Source organism: Crocuta crocuta, unplaced genomic scaffold (genome assembly GCF_008692635.1).
Source record: "Crocuta crocuta isolate KB4526 unplaced genomic scaffold, BGI_CrCroc_1.0 scaffold213, whole genome shotgun sequence".
In the NCBI taxonomy this organism is placed as follows: Eukaryota; Metazoa; Chordata; class Mammalia; order Carnivora; family Hyaenidae; genus Crocuta; species Crocuta crocuta.
In genome coordinates, this window is record NW_027529442.1 from 5,875,192 (window position 1) to 5,896,870 (window position 21,679).

The window sequence follows — 21,679 nt, forward strand, 5'->3', positions numbered from 1 at the left end:
GCAAATGCAAGGTGGAAGGCTTCCAATTCAACTAGATATACAGAAACAACAAAATGAGTTATATACTAAAGATCAAAGTTCCAAGCCAGTTTCTCACTTTTTTGAGACAGAAAACAGAATACATAAAATTTTTTATGATAACTATGATGCTATATTGTTACAAGCCATGTGCATATGGCCTCCAGAGAACAGAAATTAAATCAGGAACAAAACCGTGACCAAAAACATTATTCTTCTTGGTGTCATGACATAAACAACAACACAAGGCAGATTTGTGTTAACTGGTAACAGCAGATGCAGATGTGGGGACAGATAAATGTCAGAGTGGTAACATGTGGTTAATATATTTACACTGTGTATACAGACATACATATAATTTCTACTGGGAAAAGGATATATGAATCCTAATGTTGAAGGGACAAGTGGATAAACTAATGGTATTTGGTATGAATACATACTTGTTCCAAAGGCAATAACATTAACACCAATGATAAGAATTTTAAGAATTAAAAATAATGGTTGACCAATTCAACAGCACAGGGGTTGGGGGTACTTACTCTTACAGTCAAGAAGTCTGTGTATAACTTCTGAGTTCCCCAAAACTTAACTATAGTCTACTACTGACTGAAAACCTTACCAGTAATATAATCGATTAACACTTATTTTGTGTAAGTATTTAATACTGTCTTCTTACAAAAGAACTTAATTGTTTCTTAATGTTTTTTGGTATTTCAGGGCCATATCTGCAAGATTTTCAAATTATCCAAGAGTTCTAAACATGTTTCTAGTATGTTGAAAAAAGTTTGCATAAAAGTGGACCAGTGCAGTTCAATCCTGTGTTGTTCAAGGGTGAACTGCAATAGACTTGGTAACAAAATCATTCAGTAATTCTACCCAACAGTTTTACTCCATTAAATTTCTCCTGGTAAAAGCTATTGGAGTCTTCTATCATCTATAAAATGATAATAACAGGCATTTTTATATGTTGCCAGTATAATTATAATGGAGACCACACTGAAGATCCTATGGTAATAAGAAGTCTAAAATGCCTTCACAACCATCAAGCATCAAATAATGATGATATTGTGTTCCCTGAAATTTTATGGTTGAATGTATTTTATATTCTGATGTTTGAATATTGGTCACTTTCGTATTATATATTAAACATAATATTTGGATAATCAGGACAGGTCATTATCCCTTAAGCATGTAAAATAATGAGGCTGACTACATGTGTTGCATTCCTTCGTCAGCAACCAAAATCAGGATAAGCATCTCATTCATGTCTCCTTAATCAGACGAATTTGTATTTCCACCTGGAGTCACTCCCATAAATATGAATACATAATTTTATGCTCATTTCATGGTATCTGCAATCCATGTAGAACAGAAAGATCCAGAAATACAAGGTTTTGGCAGTATTATACTTTAATGGCTTACATTTGCAGGCAGACGTCAAGTTTATATAATTCTGCCCCATAGGACAAATTAATAAAGTTTCACTATCTTAACAGTAAAATACATATTTCATATTTCATAAGTATACTACTAATTCAAATGTCAGAAATGAATAATGAGTAGCAAAACAAACCACTTCCCTTTTAATTTGTCCACGTCAAAAAGTAATTTTGGAAGAACTTGGGACAGCCTTCAGAGTACTGAAAAGGAAAGGTTTGTTCTGATTTTTTTCATTTTGGAAAAATCATTAGAAATCCCAAAGCTGTGAAATAAATGTTTTAAAATAGTAATCTTTTAGCCAATTGATTCTTTTTCAAGACTAACAGGCAGAGTAAGGCGAAGGGTAACACCTCGGGCTCTTTCTTGGAACAATCTATTTTTTAGATAATTAGGATATATTCTAACTTAGACAGAAATTCCCAAAGAAGTCTCGTTCTGCTTTCCCTAAGCCAAGTTATGAAACATGTAGAATTCCAGAAAAGTTCTTGATTTTTTCCTCTAAGACTTTTGTAATATAGGATTAGGATCCAATAGGTAAGTAACCAAAGCACCTTTGGTTTCCATATTCCTAGAGATTTTTCTAGAGTTTTCTCCAAGGTCCTGAAGCCAGAGGTTATATCTTCTTTGAAATAGTCTGTCTTAAGGTTCTGTTTCTAATGGAGATATAAGAACCCATCTGCCTTCATGTGTAAACAAATTGTTCTTTTAAAACAATTCTGATTTCCCTCCTGGTTTTGGAAACTACCGTTTATTTACTAGAAATTAGATTACCTTTTAAAAACTCAATTGGTAAATCCTGGTCGGCCTTGCTGTAACTGTGTAAAATTTGCACATGTGAACAAGCCCCCAGGGCCCTTGAACCAAGACTTGCTAGCCCCTTACCATCATCTTCACACTCTTCCAGAGGCTTCTGCTGCTTGTTGAGGCACCGAGGGTCTAACCAAGATGTTGTTTTCGTGTTATGGCTGAAATCCAGAAACAGAAACAAGAACACATTTGAAAAGAGAGAGAAAAAAAGCAAAAGCTCAATGACAAAAGAATTACACGCTCTTGAACATGTTCCCTCAACCAGAGCAAAGCTACTTTCCAACAGCCAACTCATCCCAGAAGACAGCCCGAGTTTGAAATTAAAAAAGACTTGGGAAATGTCCACTGATAGCTGAACGGATAAAGAAGATGTGGTAAATATATATATACAATGGAGTATTACTCAGCAATCAAAAACAGGGAAATCCTGCCATTTGTAACTAAGTGGATGGAAGTAGAGGGTATTACGCTAAGTGAAAATAGTCAGAGAAAGGCAAATATCATATGGCTTCACTCATATGAGGACTTTAACATACCAAACAGATGAACATAGGGGAAGGAAGCAAAAATAATATAAAAACTGGGAGGGGACATAAGAGACTTTTAAATACAGAGAACAAACAGGGTTGCTGGATAGGAGGTGGGGGGGAGGATGAGCTAAATGGGTTAGAGGCAGTAAGGAATCTACTCCTGAAATCATTGTTGCACCATATGCTAACTAACTTGGATGTAAATTAAAAAGGAAAAAGAAGAGAAAAGAAAAGGCTTGGAAACAGTCTTTGGTAGGCTTTTTACTTATTTAAGGTATAATCATTCTGTTATGGAAAGCTTAAAATGCAATGTCAGTTTTACTTTTGAAAAATGAATTCAAATGATACCCCTGTCTATGCTGTCTCCCCTTATCTCGACTGAATTTACTTCACCTTTACAAAAGAGCAAACTCCAATTTGCTTTCAATTTGTCTGTGACTTAAACCTGGGATGCTGGAATTCACAAAGAAGGCTGCTATTTCACTCATTATATTACATAAGAATTCTCCCGACAGCAGGAAACTACCTCAATTCACACCACTGCCTCAAGCTGCTAATACCTATCATTAATCGCAGCATCCTGAATTACGCTGTACACATGGTAAAGACAACCTGAAATTACCTATCATAAATAAAATCTGCCCCCTCCCAAAAAAAAAAAAGAAAAAGAAAAAAGAAAGCTTGGAGAAGCTAAACGTATCTGCCCCCTGGAGGGCATCGTCTGACTCTAGAAGTGTTTCAACAGACACTGAGTGAGGCCTTGAAGGTCTGAAAGTGTGCAGCACCATTGCCAAGGTTATTGCCCTTCCACCATGTTAGAAGGTTGTGAGAATGTCTGTGTGGAGGAGGTGCCCCAAACAGCTCAGTACCCTGGAATGAGGTCCTGCACAGTGAGCTCCCAGGCCACGCTGTGCAAGCTCAATCGGAGAGGCAAAGAACTACAAGCTAGTAGTTATAGCTGCAAACCAGAAATGGAAACAAGAAATGAAAAAAATATTTTTTTTTCTGAAGTTCAGGTAGTTACCTAAATTGTTTTTGGAAGTCTGAAGTTTGGTTTGTAAATGCTGAAAAACATAGCCACGGTCATTTTAAATGACTAAAATCTTATTAACTGCTGCAAAACCTTAAGGCTTAAGTGAAAAACAGAATGTGCAAATCTATATACAAATTCTCTCAAGTGTATTAAAGGGAAAAAAAGGAAAGTTAATAATAATATAATATAATAATATAATATATTAACAAATACATGCCACTAATACTATTTATGTATTTATAATGACCAGAATCTGTTCTTTTACATATTTGTTACAATTTATTTTATTCTTATGATAGCCTTATGAGGGAAGTATTAATGCACTTTACAGATGAGAAAACTGAGGACAGAAAAATGAGGTCATATGTGCAGAGATAGTCCGTTGCTACCTAGCAACACTGGGAATCAAACCCCGGGAATCCAACACTACAACTCGTGGTCTGCACTGTTTCTAAACCAGTAAGACAGTAAAAATGGTCACTGCTGTGATGGATGATTATGTATCATTTTTTAAAAACAATTCTATATTTTGAGATAATTGTAGATTAACCTATAGTTACAAGAAAAAACACACAGGGATCCTACATGCCCTTTACCCAGATTCCCCCAATGGTAACATCTTACAAAACCATAGTACAATGTCACTATGGGAGACTGACTGATATCCACAGAGTCAAATTACAAAACAACTCCAACATCACAAGGATCTCTCATGTCACTCTTTTCTTTTAAAAATGTTTCTTCACTTATTTTGAGAGAAAGAGACAGAGCATGATCCAGGGAGGGCCAGACAGCGAGACGGAGACAGAGAATCCCAAGCAGGCTCTCAGCTGTCAGTGCTGATCCTGATGTGAGGCTCAGTTCCATGAATTGAACCATGAGATCATGACCTGAGCTGAAACCAAGAGTCCGATCCTTAATTGACTGCGGCACCCAGGCGCCCATCTCATGTTACTCTTTTATAGTCATATCTGATTCCCATCTAATCTCTGCCCCCCCAAACCCTTTTTAAGTCCCTGGCGATCACTAATTTAATGTTGTCCACTTCTATAGTTTTGTCATTGCAAAAACGTTCTATAAATGGAATCAGACAGTAAGTAATGTTTGGTGATTGCCATTTTTCATTCAGTGTAACCTTCATCAAGGTTGTTGTATATATCAATAATATTATTTTTAATGCTAAGTAGTATTCCATGGCCAGAATGTACCAGAGTTTGATCACTGAAGGACATCTAGGTTATTTCCAGTTGCTGGTTATTTAAAATAAATCTATAAACATTCATGTCTAGGTTTTTGTGTGAATGTAAGTGATCACCTCTTTGCCCAAATGTGCAATGGCTGGGTCATATGGTAGTAGCATGTTTAGTTTTATAAGAAACTGCAGCCACTGTGGAAAACAGTGTGGAGGTTCCTTGAAAAGGTAAAAAGTACCACCAAGCAATGGCACTACTATGTACTTAGCCAAAAAATACAAAAATACTTACTAAAGGAGCACATGTACCCTGAGTATAGCACCATTATCAACAACAACTAAAGTATGGAAAGAGCTCAAATGCCCATTGAATAATGAATGGATAAAGAAGAAGTGGCATATAGATACAATGGAATATTACTCAGCCATCAAAAGACATGAAATCTTGCCATTTGCAATGCTGTGGATGGGACTAGAGGGTATTCGGCTAAGCGAAATAAGTCAGTCAGAGAAAGACAAATACCACATGATTTCACTCATAGGTGGAATTTAAGAAACAAAACAGATGAACATACAGAAAGGAGGAAAATAGAGGGAGGCACACCATAAGACATTCCTAAGTACAGAGAACAAATGGAGGGTTGCAGGAGGAAAGGTGGGAGGGGCATATGCTAAATGGGTGCTGAGCATTAAGTAGGGCTCTTGTGATGAGCACTGGGTGTTATTAAGTGATGTATCACTAAATTCTACTCCTAAAACCAATATTACACTACATGTGGAACAACTAGAATATAAATACTTATAAAAATAAAATAAAAACTTAGCGAGGATTTAAAAAAAAAGAAACTGTCCAACTGCTTTCTAGAATGCCTTACTATTTTACATGGTCACCAGCAACGATCTAGTTTCTCTGCATCTCTGCCATCATTTACTGTTACAACAATTTTTTTTTCAATTTTAGCCATCCTATTAGGCATGCAATGATCTCTTTCTGGTTTTAATTTGGATTTCCCTGTGGCTAACGATGGCGAACATTTTTCCGTGTGCTTATTCGCCATCTGTATATCCTCTTCCGTGAAACGTCTACAGCGCATTTTCTCACTGATTATTTTTTAATGTTACTACAGAGTTTGGAGAGCTCTTTATATACTCTAGGTATTAGTCAATTTTCAGATATGGGGTTTGCAAATGTTTTCTCCCACTCTGTGGTTTGCCTTTTCATCTTCTTATAGGGGTCTTTTGTAAAGCAAATGTTTTTTTATTTGATGATGTTGTATTTAGCAGTAATTCTGTTTGGGGTTCATGTTCTTGATGTCGAGTCTAAGGACTCCTTGCCTGGAACTAGAACTCAAAAGAAAATTTCTTTTCCTGAAAACTTTTATTGCCTTATGTTTTACACTTAAGTCTGTGATGAGCTGTTGTGAAATAATTTCTTTGTATAAATTATGAGGCTGTGGTTGAGGTTAATTTACTTACCTCTGGATAACCATTTGCTCCAATAGCACTTCCTTGAAAAGGCTACCTTCCCTGCAGTGAATTGCTTTGGCATCTCTGCTGAAAATCACTTAGATATATTTGTGGGTCTGTCTCTGGGTTTCATTGATCTATGTGCCCATTTCTTCACCAACACCACACAGCCTTTGTTACTGTGGCTATATAATAAGTCTTGATAATGGACAAACTAATTACTCTAAATTTATTCTTCTCTTTAAAAACTATTCCAGCTCTTCTGGCTCCTTGGCCTTTCTATATAAATTTTATTTATTTATTTTTAGTGCTTTATTTTTATTTTTGAGAAGGGGGGTGGCAAAGAGAGAGGGGGACACAGAGGATTAGAAGCAGGCTCTAGGCTGACAGAATAGAGTTTGATGTTGGGCTCATTCTCAGAACCGCGAGATCACGACCTAATCCGAAGTCAGACACTTAACTGACTGAGCCACCCAGGTGCCCCTCTATATAAATTTTAAAATAAACTTGTCTAGGGGCGCCTGGGTGGCTCAGTCGGTTAAGCTTCTGACTTTGGCTCAGGTCATGATCTCACGGTTCGTGGATTCAAGCTCCGCATGGGGCTCTGTGCTGACAGCTATGTCTATAGTAGCAAAAACCCTCATTGAGATTTTGACAGGATTTGCATTAAACTTGCATATCCACTTGGGGAGAGTGGACATCTTTACTATACAAGTAGGTTTTTCAGTTCATGGATAGAGGGCATCTCTCCATTTATTTAGACTTTCTTTGATTTCTTTCAGCAACATTTTGTAGTCTGCAGCATATAACATCCTATACATATTTTGTTGGGTTTATGCTTAAGTAAGGTTTCTTTGGGAAGAAAATGTGAACTGTATTTTATTCTGAATTTTGATGTCCATGTGTTCATAAGTATAATAATATCTGTATGCCTTTCATCTTATGATCCTGCTGAACTTACTTACTCTAGAACTTTTACATTTCTTGTGATTTTGTACGTTTCTTGTGTATAGTCATGTGATCTGCATAGAGGATAGTTTTATTCCTTCTTTTTCAAAGTACAGGCCTTTTATTTCCTTTTCCTGACTTATTCTGGCTAGAACTTCCAAAATCATGTTGATAAAGAGTGGTGCGAGCTAATATCCTTGGCTTGTTCCTAATCATGCTAAACATTTTCTTGTCTTTTACCACCAAGTACCATGTTAGCTGTAGGTTTTTTGTATATATTCTTTATCAGGCCAACTACATTCTCCTTATTCTTATTTTTCTGAGAACTTTTATCATGAATGAGTGCTGTATTTTGCCAAAGACTTTGACTGCATCGATAAATACGATCATGTGGTTCCTTAGTATCTTAATATGGTAGATTATATTTATGAATTTTCCAAATATCAACCAGTCTTATATCCTTGGGATAATTCCCACTTGATCATGGTATAAAATTCTTTTTCTCTGTTATGGAATATAATTTGCTAATATTTTGGTACAGATTTTTATTTCTATATTCATGAGATACTGCTCTCTAGTTTTCTTTCTTCTTAGATTGTCTTTGTTGGTTTTTGGTAACAAGGTAACACTAGTTTCATACACATAGTTGGTAAGTGTTCCTCTACTCTATTTTCAGGAAGAGACTGTAGAAATTTAATTCTTTGAGCAGTTCTCCAGTGAAACCATCTGGGCCTGGAGATTTCTTTTTCACGAGTTTCTAAACGACAAATTCATTTCCTTCATTGTTACAGAGGTATTTAAATTATCTGTTCCAAATAGAGGAGTTGTGGTAGCTCGTGCTTCTCACGAAATTAGTCCATTTTATCTAAGTTGTCAAATTTATGTGTGTAGGTTTGTTGGCTGCTTCTCTGATTACCTCTTAATGTCTTCAGGGTTTGCGGTGATTCCTTGTTTGATTCCTAATGCTGGTAATTTGTGTCTTCTCTCATTTCATTCTTTGTCAGTTTCAGTTTGCTATTGTTCTGTGAACAGCAGACCTTCAATTTGAATATAACAGATCTACTTATTCTTTTTATTTATTTTATCACTTAATTGGCCATTTTGTTTTTCTTTTTTAGTGGTACATAAAACCATGGTAAATCTTAACAGAGAATCTTAATAATAGAGCCGAAGTGTAGCACTGCAAAAATGGACTGTTATTGAAGCACATGGGTGGCTCAGTTGGTTAAGTATATGACTCTTGATTTCGACTCAGGTCATGATCTCATGGGGTATGAGATCAAGCCCTGTGTCAGGCTCTGAGCTGATCACATGGAGCCTGCTTGGGGTTCTCTCTCTTTCTGCCTCTCCCTTCCTCATGCTCTCTCTCTCAAAATAAACAAATAAACACTAACGAACAAATTTAATGGGGTCCCTGAGTGACTCAGTCAGTTATGCGTCTGACTTTGGCTCAAGTCATGATCTCCCGGTTTGTGAGTTTGAGCTCCACTTCAGGCTCTGTGTGACAGCTCAGAGCCTGGAGCCTGCTTTGGATTCTGTGTCTCCTTCCTTCTCTGCCCTTCATCCACTCACACTTGGTCTCTCTCTCAAAAATAAAAACATACATTACAACATTTTTAAAAAAACAAATTTTAAAAAAGTTGATTATGGGGCGCCTGGGTGGTTTAGTCAGTTAAGCGTCCGACTTTCGCTTAGGTCATGATCTCGTGGTTCATGGGTTCGAGCCCTGCGTCACGCTCTGTGCTGACTGCCAGCTCAGAGCCTGGAGCCTGTTTCAGAGTCTGTGACTCTCTTTCTGACCCTCCCCTGCTCACACTGTCTCTCTCTCTCTCTCTCTCCTAGAAATAAAAAACATTTAAAAAAATTTTAAAAAAGTTATTATTGGAGAAAAAAATTATATTACCTTAGATTTTTAGAATAAGTTCATTGTATGTGTCTTTTTCCTTTTGTAGTAACCTACTTATTACATGTTTAACCTTTGATAATATATATGTGCAAACACACACACACACGTATATGTAAGTTTTATAACTTTAAAAGATTTTTCACATCTCTGTACAGCAATTCCCCTTCTCCACAAGAGCTAAGTTGTAAGATCTTCAGTGGGTGACTAAAAGTGTAGATCTGTAGCACCAACTCCTAAATATACTGTTTTCTCCTATAAATACATACCCATGATGAGGTTTAATTTATTAAATTAGGCACAGTAAGAAATTAACAATAGCTAATAATTAAAAAGAACAATTATAACAATATTCTATAATAAAATGTATGTGAACGTGGCCTGTCTCTCTCAAGGTCCCTTACTGTACTGCACCCACTCTTCTTCCTGTGATGTTGTGAGATGATACAATGCCTATGTGAGGAGATGAAATGAGGAGAATGCCGTAAGCACTGTGATGTAGCATGAGGCCACTAGTGGCCTTCTGACAGTGTGTCAGGAGGATCATCTGTTTCCAGAACACAGGTGACCATGAGTAACTAAAACCGTGGAACATGAGACTACAGGGTAGGGGTGGGGGGAGACCACCATGTTCTCAAACTTCAATCCACGTACTTGTACCATGTAAAAAAAAATTCAGCTTAGAATGGATCATACACCTACATGTAAAATGTAAGCAGTAAAACTTCTAAAAGACAGCAGAAAATGACAGCTTTATAACATTGATTTAGGCAAAAATTTCTCAATTGACACACTAAAAGCACAGCCGGCCAAAGAAAAACATCGAAAAATTAGACTTCCTCAAAATTAAGAACGCAGAGATCTTCAAAAGACAGGACAATGAAAAGAAAAGCCAGACTTGAAGAAAATGTTCACAAACCACACATGTGCTAAAGGAATTGCATTCAAAATGAATGAAGAACTCTTAAAATGCAACTGAAAAAAAAAAAAACCAAAGCCCTAGCAACCCAGTTTTTAAAAAGTAAGCAAAGGACTTATTTCTTCTTAATGGCTCCGTATATTCTTTACACATTATGTACATGATGCCCTAATTATTTATATATACACCAAAATGTGGTTATTTCACCCTTTAGGGAAATTATTATCCTATGCTTCTTCGAGATCCTCAGACTCAATGATTGGGACGCTGTGCTAATTGCTTTTTTGCACAACGCCAGTTAAATTGTATGAAAGAATACCATTGGCATGAGATCAGTCCTTTCATGTGTAATTTACAACCGCAGCCACTAGGGAGTGAGAAGGAAGAGAGATGACAGGAAGGGACAGCTTTACAGAAGAGGAATGGTATACTTTACTCTATAAAATAGACTTCTCCATTTTCGGTGTATGCCATCTCCCAGTTCTCGGGTAGAGGACCTAGATTATCCTCCGCGCAAAGAGGTAGGTATTGAGGGAACTTCTGAGAAGCGTCCGTGATGGGAGCAGCGACGATACTACTATTCACAGGTGGGAGGGCTGTTTCTTGGAGAGTGTGCTCTTCTTGGTCACCAGAATCGGCTGTTAAAGGCATGGGGAGGGGGAGACAGAGAGACAGAGAGAGAATTCATCAATCATACCCCAAACCAAGGAGTTCACTACTGTCTGCCTCTATATTCTTTTTTTTTAATGTTTTTTAAAAAATTTATTTCTGAGAGAGAGAGAGCAGAGGAAGGTCGGGGAGGGTCAGAAAGAGAGGGAGATACAGAATCTGAAACAGGCTCCAGGCTCTGAGCTAGCTGTCAGCACAGAGCCTGCCGCAGGGCTCAAACGCCTGAACTGTGAGATCATGACCTGAGCCCATGTCCGATGCTTAGCCAACTGAGCCACCCAGGCGCCCCGTGTCTGCTTCTATGTTCTTAAAAGCTCTCACTCTTTCCTAATTGCTGGCCATCAACTCTATTGTTTTATTTAGATGGGAGTTCTTTTAATAGAAAACATCAAAATGACAGACCACATTTATTATACTTAAAAAGAAAGAAGAGAAAGACATGCTCAAATAGCACTGCTCAAAATCTTGGAAATGCCAAAGAAGAAACAAATTCATGACTAAAACCTAAGGTCTCTTATACACCAATAAGGCCATCAAAACACAGTCTGAGCCACAATCTCACTCCTAGGTACATTTGGTTTCATGACTCAGAGGGCCGTGGACGGGAAGAAGACATAGTGGCATCATTCTCCATTTTTGTAACAGTTACTGAAAACACTTTAAGGAGACAGTGGCAAAGATCAAAGACTGGCACAGCAGGCTGGAAAGTATATAAAACTTTAGAGCAAAGACACAGCTATACCAGCGAGTCAGATTCGAGCCTCTTTTGGAAAAGTAAGGGAATGTTCTTGTGAAAACCATGACAGCTACCCCCAGAACAGTACCATGTGGGTGGACTAATTTGAGTTGGGCCTTAAAGGAAGACTTGAGGTACATGAACCTCCTTGCATTCTTATTAACTAGAAACATCAAGAGGTGATGTCACCAAAGAATACACAAATGGCACTGCTGACATTCTAGCTGAATTTTTATCAGGGTATTAAACATCAGTCTCCATGGGGCTTTGAAACATAATAATCAGGAGTTGTGGTTATTTTCTATCTCCCACAGTAATTCTTCCATAGACACTTCTGATTTCTGAAAGCAGACTGAGGAATAATGAAAGGCTGTTTTCAAATCTTTCTCTCATGACTTGCTCCCAATGATCCACATGAGAATGAAGCTAATTCAGAAGTTGGACGGAGGACACATGGAGCCCGTTAAACAATGACTTCCATCAAAAATCTGCCACCACTGAGGAGGATGCCTGTGGTCTTTCCCTGCACTGCCTCTCTCCCCTCTTTGTCTAGAACCAACTCTCAGATGTCCCTTTCAAAATCCGTCCGACCACGGTCCTTATGGTCCAGGTGGGGACTGACTGAAAGCCACCCCAAGCTCATGTGGTATGCCCAGGTCACACCCATATCACTCTTGCCTTTCTGAATGGATCGGGTGCGTGATCCAAAGAGAACAAATGAACATTAGGCACACAAGCATTTGCTGAAGTTATCTTCTTGATGCTGAAATTACTAAGCTGACAGATCCTCATGCTGTAGGTGCTGGTGGCCATCTTGACACAGGCTGGCAAGACCTGCCTTAGAATTAAGTCTACGTAGAGGAAAGCAGAAATGAAAGCAAGTTGCCTAATACTCCAGACTGAGCCACTGATGCCATGCATTCCTGGCCTCTTCAGTCACTTGATCCCCTCAATTCTTGCTTAAGTCAATTTGGGTTGGCTTTATAATTTATATCCATGAGCACAGGCTAATAAAACAACTAGAATTTGTAAGGAGAAAAAAAGGAAACTCGGCCAAGAGGGAAGAAACATTTTGGAATTATTAATCAACATAAAATAAATTCAAAACCTGGCAAGATTTAATAGCCACCTTACGTCTCTAGGAGCCAACATATATTCATTTCTGGTATTTTTAGAATGTACACTTCCTACGTGTAGGTGTACCTAACAGTCACCTGGGGAGATGAAGTGCAGATTCTGACTCTCTACTATAGAGGACGGATTTGGGGGAAGGTTCCAAATGTGCATTTTTAAAGCACCCAGTGATGGAGATTGAGGGAAAAGAATCATACTTGGAGGACAGAGATCAAGAGCTCTCAAAAGAATAACTAGGACTTGTACCTTCTGGGAGGGGTTCTGTCCTGTTGCCTATGGGCCAGAGTCCAAACTCCTATGTCTGCAGTGCCAGCCAAAGGCACAAATGGTAGGTCTAGATAGAGCATTGTGGAGGGGACAGCCTTTGTGATTGGGGCAAGGAACTCCATGTGCCACGTCATTAGTGTCCTGAGGAAGAGTAGACTGTTCCCTGATTTTTTTTTTTAATGTTTATTTATTTTTGACAGAGGGGGAGAAAGAGAGAGAGACAGAAAGAGAGCACGTGCACAAGTGGGGGAGGGGCAGAGAGAGAGGGAGACACAGAATCTGAAGCAGGCTCCAGGCTCTGAGATGTCAGCACAGAGTCTGACGCGGGGCTCAAACTCACAAACCGCGAGATCATGACCTGAGCTAAAGCTGGATGCTTAACCAACTGAGTCACCCAGGCGCCCCTCCAGATCTGTTTTAAGAGAAGGTAGGAGTCTGTATTTTTTAGCAAAACACTCCAGATACTTGAATCACAATTCTTTAAAAAAATAATAAAGCAATATGACACATGCCNGAGAGAGAAATACTGATTACAGGCACTGACTTAGGAGCCAGACTGCCTAACTTTGAATCCTGGCCTCACCTTTTACTAATTTGGGCAACACACTTAACCTCTATATGCCTTGGTTTCCTCATCTATAGAATACGGATAATGGTACCAAACTTGGTGGGTTGTGGGGAGGCTTGCATGAATTTAGGAAAGCTGCCAGGACAGTGTGGAGGATTCAGTTAACAATATTTGTCAGCTGCTATCATTTTCGTTTCTTCATCAAAGTTATCACCATTAACCTCTAACTTCAGGTCAGATCGGGCCCACGGGATGGATGTGGGCCCAAATCACAGGGTGTGCCTGTTTCTAGCTGTGTAACTTCAGAACAGACAGACTACCTTTCTGAGCATCTGTTTCCTCATCTGTAAAATGAAAACAAAACGCATGTGCCACAAGAATTGAAGGACTGAGGATATATGTAAAATGCCTGCCAAAGGGCCTGGCACTCAGTGCGGACCCACCGGGTGCTCTGGACTGGGACCCGCTATTGGAAACGCAAATGTCCACAGTCAGTTGTCACCTTGTAACATGGTACTTAAGGGCTAGAGAAGTCCTAGGATAATGGATGACATTCAGTAATTTTATTTAAGAATTTTAATTAACCCATTTTAATAGAAGCTGGATGTAACAGGGTAGTGGCATTAGGTGGATCATAAATATTAAAGGATTCAGTTAAACACTAACTTATGTAAAAAAAAAAAAAAAGTTCTGCTAGTGTTCCAAAACCTTATCTATGGGAGGGGAATATTAGCTCATGGGCAAAATATCTACATAACTGTAATTTCCTAAAGAAAAATTAAAATTCCTCTAGCAGTTAAACCTGATTTTAAGTTACCCAAATATTTTTGATTTTATATATCATCTATGTCTTCTTTAAACAAATGCTTGACTGAGGTATGACTGACATACAAAAAGCCATAGACAATTTTTATTAAAAGGATTTTTGAGCTCCCGGAGGTATAACTGACAAATAAAATCATAAGATATTTGAAGTGTACATCATGATGATTTCAGATGTGCATACACTGTCAAAGGATTCTTCCCATCTAATTGACGAACAAAAACAAAGCTACAGATAATTAAAGTGAGCAACTTGACGTGTTTGGCTTTCTGTGTCTTCTATCCAGTTCAACAGAACCTTCAACAATCTCATTCTCTCAAAGAAAATGGAAAGTCCAAAAATGAGAGGCTGGCACAAAGTACAGATTTAAATTGTTAATCATGGCTTTGACCTTGACATGTGCTCTGGTTTCAGAAAGTCTTTCAGTTGATTCACCGAACATTTAGGAGCATTGCCAACAGATCCAAACAGGATAGGTGGAAGGGATTGCTGGAACACAGACTGGATGGGCAGTGAGGAAGCCTGGCTCTCCCACTGTCTAATGAGGGCACATGCCCCATTCCTTGGTGACCTCATCTACAAAAGGGGGAAGTAATACCTATGTTGCTTATCTCTCAAGATTTTCCAGGTGGTTTATTAGATACATGTGAAAAGGACTTGTAAACCATAAACAACATTGATAACTTTTTCATTCACAATAAATGGGAGGCTTCCAAACTTTAACATACACATACACATACTTGGGGGCTTTTGAAGGTTGACTTTGAGAATATAAGCTCATGTCAAAAACACACTTCCGGAGCTTATGTTACATCATATGTACTTTGAGATTACGTGCATCCTTGACTGGATACAAAACTAATAAACTTGATTTAAAACACAAATAGCACACTGGATGAGCTAGTAGGTTCTGGAGTTGGCTTTGGGCTTGAAATGACAGCTTTGACACTCACCGGTTTTGTGAACCTGGACAAGCTATTAGACCTCTCTAGCATATGTGTAAAGAGCTTAGCAAAATGCCTGCCATATAACAATGGAGAAACATTAGCTCTTAGAGCAATATTATCTCTTGACAGGCCAATGCAATGTTTTATCATTGCCTACTAATGGAAAAGTAGCATCAGCAACCTCATGTTCAATAGTAGGGGGAGCTGTTGGGAGAAAAAAAGGCTTTGAAACACAATTAAATAACATCCTGATGTCTCTTAGAGGAGTTAATGGACGAACCAGCTACTTTTTAGTTGTGATGGCTTGTTACATATTGTCCAAGCTGTAGGAAACAAAGTACTTATACAAATGCTTTTTTTTTTTTTTAATTTGTATAAATGTGTGCACTTGGCTCAGCAGTCTCACTCTACCTTCAGGAAGCACACAGAGTATTCTTTTTCAGCGGCTCTTTTAGGTCCATGGTTTGGGCCCAGTTTGTTGCCAAGAGAATGGCCTATTGCTTTGTGTTCAACAGTCAATTCTGCGGGGAGTATCTGGGATGATTGTTCATGGCTCAGCTCTTGCCTCAGTCACTGACAGTGGAAAGGGATCATGGCCACCTTCCCAGGATGCTTCTGACCATGGATCTCCTGCTTTTGCCTGCAGACATTCCCAATATCATTTAGGCATGTGCTTTGGACATTGTGTGCCTCTTTCAAAAGCTGCAAAGCAGAAATCTGCTAAGATAGTAACAACAGCATATTGATTAAAAATATCCCGGGAAATATTTTTAATAGCTCCATAGTGTTTCCATATTTGGATATGACACTCATTCCTTTATCATAACTCTCACAACCAGGAGCCAAGACCTCATTATGTTACTGTCACTCTATGCTCCAAGTGGCTGGTGGATTGCTAGTTAAAGTGGTTCAGAGAGCAAAATGCTTTGACATAGCTAGTTTGATACACATATCATAGACTGAGTAGTGTCAATTATTTGAAAGAATTTATATGAGTTAGGGTATGACAGGTTGTCAGCTGTCACAGTTGTAGCTTGGTAAGTGAAGAGGCATTTACTCAACATACCAAGGACGCCCATCACATGTATATCTGAACATCATTTCTCTCTGCGTTCCATCAGCTTTCTTGGCGTTAGGATAGGAAACTGCAGAAGATATTAAGGTGTCACTGGCTTTTGTGTGTGTGCTCGCAGAATGAATGATCAGACTGATTACAGCAATGATGACCTGGGCCCAAAAGTTTTTCGTTGATGCCAGGATTTCAAGCGAGGATTTAACGGGGTCAGAATTACTGAGGCATGTTTTCCAGAGACAAAGATTTACAGTACTTAGGAAGTGCATTAAAACCAAATGCCAACAATTCCTCCTTGGTTCTTGCTTTATACCAAGAAATTACTTAATAAATAAGAGGAGAAACAAGGGCACATGTGTTTCTTGGGGACTGTCTTCCACGTGGCAGAAGTGTTTCACTGCATGTCAATCCCTAGGTCTTGTTTCTGTGTCTGGAACTATGTTTCGGGTTACTTCATGATGTGCTATCCTTATTTGTTAAAAGATCAAGACATTATATTGTTAGCTACTTTTAAAAAGAAGTATTAACCTTTTTTCAAAATTGGCTTTCATATCAGCAAGGACTACTAAACATGAATCAGCTAGTTCCAAGTGAATGAAATGAACTGATTTCAATAAATGCATATGTAAAAGATGTTAAGTTTCTCCTAGCTGTAACAATTGTAGGTCAGCCCCTGGCCTAATCCACTCTAATTGGATAATGAAAATTTTTGTGGAATCAAATTCTTAGAGCTGGAAGTGGGAACTTAGATATGATTTAACCTTAGCCATTTTACAGATGAGAAAAGTTAGATATTATGTTCATAATAACACAACTACTGACAACCAAGAAGCCAGGATAACAAATTAGGTCTCTTTCTTATCTAATGCTCCTTGTAGAAGGATTGGGTTACTGATGTGACAGTAAAGCCACCAAAAATCATGTTAATTTTGAAGAATTTTCAGCTTCTGAGCTTAATGAACGAGAAAACTTCAGAAGAGGCCTATACAGACTGTAGAGTGCATTCAACAAATACAAACATCTTATTAAATATTCTAATAGATTTGCTAACACAGGAGGACAACATGGAGTTTAATTAATTTCTCCATTATTAGAAAGAAGTCTAATCAAGTAATGACTGCAGTGTGGTCATGTCAAAAAAGGTCACCAAGAAGGGCGCCTGGGTGGCTCAGTCGGGTGAGCATCTGACTTCGGCTCAGGTCATGATCTCCTGGTTTGTGAGTTCGAGCCCCGTGTCAGGCTCCGAACCTGGAGACTGCTTTGGATTCTGTGTCTCCCCCTCTCTCTGTCCCTCCTCTGCTCACACTCTGTATCTCACTCTCTCTGAAAAATAAACATTAAAAAATTAAAAACAAAAGAAAGGTCATCGAGAGAGGACTATCTCATATGCTGCAAAAAGACTGCTGCCCCATAGCTACAAAAATATTGAAGAAATTAAGTATAGAAAGAACAGAAGAACCAAGGTGTTCTTCAAACTCACAATATTATAAACCGGAATGACTTGCGTCTTGTGTAGTTGCTACATCTTGAGTTACTGTATGAGGTCAAACCTCCATAATGCAAAAAACATTTGTGATCCATTCTGGGTCACTACACTAACCCGAGAAATATACACCATAGTGTCTGTGATTGGTGCCCCCAGGAACTGTGTATTACCCAACCCGTACGGTCTTACCCAGAGGCCTTGTCCTTGAAGATCCCCTCCTAAAACACAGTATATCTAACCTTGGGGGTACATAGCCTTGAATATATATACAAATGTATCATGCAATGAGTGATATATGTTATCTAATATAGAATGCATAAGCAAGACACAATCAGGTATTTACTATTTTTCCATCTTTCTCCATTTTGAGGCAGACAGAAAAACTGGCATAAGTTAACTGAATACATTACAGAATTCCACTGGGATCTGTACTTACAAAGGTATGAGATAAAAGGATGCTATTAGCCTTCCATCAACATCAATGAATATTAAACTGATAAACAAATTATCTTATTTCTCTTTATAAGCAATCAGTCATAATTATGGAATAGTGTCAAGACCAAGCAATAAATGAACAAAATAAAAATATTCTTAAGACCTATCATTTTGAAGAGAAGGAAATAACGCTGAATATTCTTGACTCCCTTCTACAAACATTTCCGTCTAGCCCTTTTAAGGTATTTGGGTGAGGTTAAAATAGTCTTGCAAAGAAGCACGAAAAATAGACCAAGGAAAAGACCACCTCTTTTCCAAACCTTGCATAGTCAGAGATAGAATTTCATCAACCCTTCTGAATTCTTCTTGAGAATAGACACCTTCACATCACTATCTGCAAAAGCCTCCCACTGCCTCTTCCCCCAAGTCCGTTGAGGGGGAAGGTCGTTTGGTGTTTACCTGTAAAGCTACTGTTCATTTCAGGAACGTCATCCTCTTCCTCATTCTCCGTGTGGACTATGCCAGCATTTTGCATATCATTGTAGGACTTGGTTCGCTTTGGGGTCGACTGCTTGGAGCCAGACTGAAGGTTTTGCAAGGCATCCGTCGTGATCACTTTCCCACTGACTGGCTGGCTAGGAGGTTTGGGTGTCCCATAATAGTTTCCTAGGTGATGGAGAGACACATTTGCATGTTTTAGAAAGAATACTTTGTTTTTTTCAAGACTTCACATCCAAATCTCTCTGCACATTAAAAAAAAAAAAATTTTTTTTTTTTTAAATAGAAAGGCAGAACAAAGTGTATTTCATTTCTAGAATAGGTTACAAAAGATGTCGTTCCTCCCCAGCTAGACATGGTGATTTCAGAAGCCAGGAGGAAAGTTGCATTGTTTAGTTGCAAAGAACCTACTACTAGGGCTAAAAACAAAGGCGGCTGTACTGAATAGCAAACCTTCATCCTCATTACACTTGAAGTTCAATCGGTCACCTTTGTACACATATGCACCAGCAAAATGCTGAATCCAATTTAGAGCTGGACTCACAGAAAATAAAAAAATTCATTATTGCCAGCACCCCCCTTACAGGCCTACAAAGTCAAGGTCACCTCCCCTTAATAAGGAGACATAAGGAGACTCCTTAAGGGAACCAGGGCATTATTTAAAAAGGAGGACGGTGAATACCACGTGGCGCTTCTTTAACTGAATGGCAGCCTTGACTCTCAGGGCCATGTGGGGTGGAAGCCAACTCTTGCCAAGTTCGAACAGAAAACTGTGTCAATGAAGGCTCGATGGCGGCTCTTTTACTAACTGTCCATTTCGCTTTTAGCCACTTTCCCCCCAAAGTTTGGCTCAGTGATTTTGAGCAGTATCTGGGTGGATTTTTACCTTTTATTTTTTTATTTTAATTTTTCAAATGTTTTTTAAAATTTGTTTCTGAGAGAGAGACAGCATGAGCAGGGGAGGGTCAGAGAGAGAGGGAGACACAGAATCCGAAACAGGCTCCAGGCTCTGAGCTGTCAGCACAGAGCCTGACACAGGACTTGAACCCACGAACCATGAGATCATGACCTGAGCTGAAGTCGGATGCTTAACTGACTGAGCTACCCAGGAGCTCCTATTTTTTTTATTTTAGTAAGTGTGTATACTTTTTTAATGTGGACTAAGGAAAAAAAAAAACAATCTAGCTCCCAAGTTATGGTAGTAATATAAAGATAGATGACTTTTAAAATGAAGTGAAAAAGCAATACTTTTAAAAATCAACTTTAAGTTTAAAAAGCTAGCTTGGTGGCTCAGTTGGTTAACCTTCTGACTCTTAGTTCCGGTTCAGGTCATGATCTCATGGTTTAGGGGTTCAAGCCCCGCATCGGGCCCTGTACTAACAGTGTGGAGCCTGCTTGGGATTCTTTCTCTCCCCTTCTTTATGTCCCTCCTCTACCCACCCCCGTCTCTCAAAAATACATAAACTCAAAAAAAGGCAGCTATATATAATAAAAATTAATTAACTGAATAAATAATAGTGGCAGTGATTCCTTTTGAAAGCTGAAGTTAAAAACAAGTTATTTTAAAGAATATTTAAAACAAGTAATAGATATTATGTTATGACAAAATCATAAAGGTGATTCATGAATAGCTAAAGTTTGAAAAATACAGCTTCTAATCAATAATATGCAGTGACTACATGATAAAAAACATCAGCATTAGAATGCCACTAATTCCTTCGCCATCTCACGTCTTTTACAGGAAGACCAGGAAGATGAATTACAGTGAGTGCTTCAATAAATCCTCCGCAATGTTTATAATTCTATGCCTGGCAAAGTAGAATTCATAAATAATAACAAATCGTGTATACACTGTTGCTTCCCAAGGACTCACCCACTGTCTAACTTCCATACATAATTACATAAAATATACATTCTATTACAAACGCACAAAAGCAAAAGGAGACAGTGATACACTGTTCTTCATGAGATACATGGATACTCAAGAAGTAGCTTCCATTGAGCCTTATTTTATAATTAAACTTTCTTTTTTAGGGACACTTGGGAGGCTCAGTTGGTTGAGCATCCGACTTTGGCTCAGGTCATGATCTCACGGTTTGTGGGTTCGGGCCCTGTGATGACAGCTCAGAGCCTGGAGCCTGTCTTCAGACTCTGTGTCTCCCTCTCTCTCTGACCCTTCCCTGCTCATGCTGTCTCTCTCTCTCTTTCTCTCAGAAATAAAAAAAGACTCAAAAAAATTAAAAAAACTCTTTTTTATTAATATTATTTCTTTAAAATACTTTTTGAACCACCGCACATGTGAATATACACACCCACTATCTTTGACAGTGGGGTGAGAGTGTGTGTCAGCAGGGAACTCTCAACACACCAGTTAAAAGGTGCCATAGACTAGTGGGCACCATGTTGGAGTTTGAAGGATACTAGAGAGAAACCTAAAAAGCACATTCTGGAGGCTTGTACTCAACTCAGTCATTATAGTTCTTTCATGGAAGATGATGGTATTGATTTATTCAAAAAACTTGTAAGGTTTCCAACTTAGAGGTACAGAAACTGAATATAACCAACTTGAAGAACGTCACTCCCATGTCTGTTATTAAAGGCTAACGCATGTGCAAGGATGAAGCACATGAATGAACCAAGGCCCCTCTTGCATTTCTACAGAGGTCACAGCAAAGGGCCTCCCACACTTATTGAAGTTGAAAGGAGACTCGGTGTTAACTTTTTCACAACCTCAAGGCGGTTAATGAGGTAGGTAAGTAAAACAGCTCACTATTTAAAAAATTATCT

The 21,679-nt window shown here is 38.5% G+C and overlaps 1 protein-coding gene across 1 annotated transcript in view; it reads right to left on the reverse strand.

Annotated features, from left to right (window-relative positions):
* MAGI1 (membrane associated guanylate kinase, WW and PDZ domain containing 1) overlaps nt 1–21,679 on the reverse strand; it is a 253,203-nt gene that overhangs the window by 94,165 nt on the left and 137,359 nt on the right. The window contains 3 exon segments of the mRNA XM_077760232.1: nt 2,341–2,423; nt 10,694–10,895; nt 18,854–19,060. Coding sequence (XP_077616358.1) covers nt 2,341–2,423; nt 10,694–10,895; nt 18,854–19,060 — 492 coding nt within the window.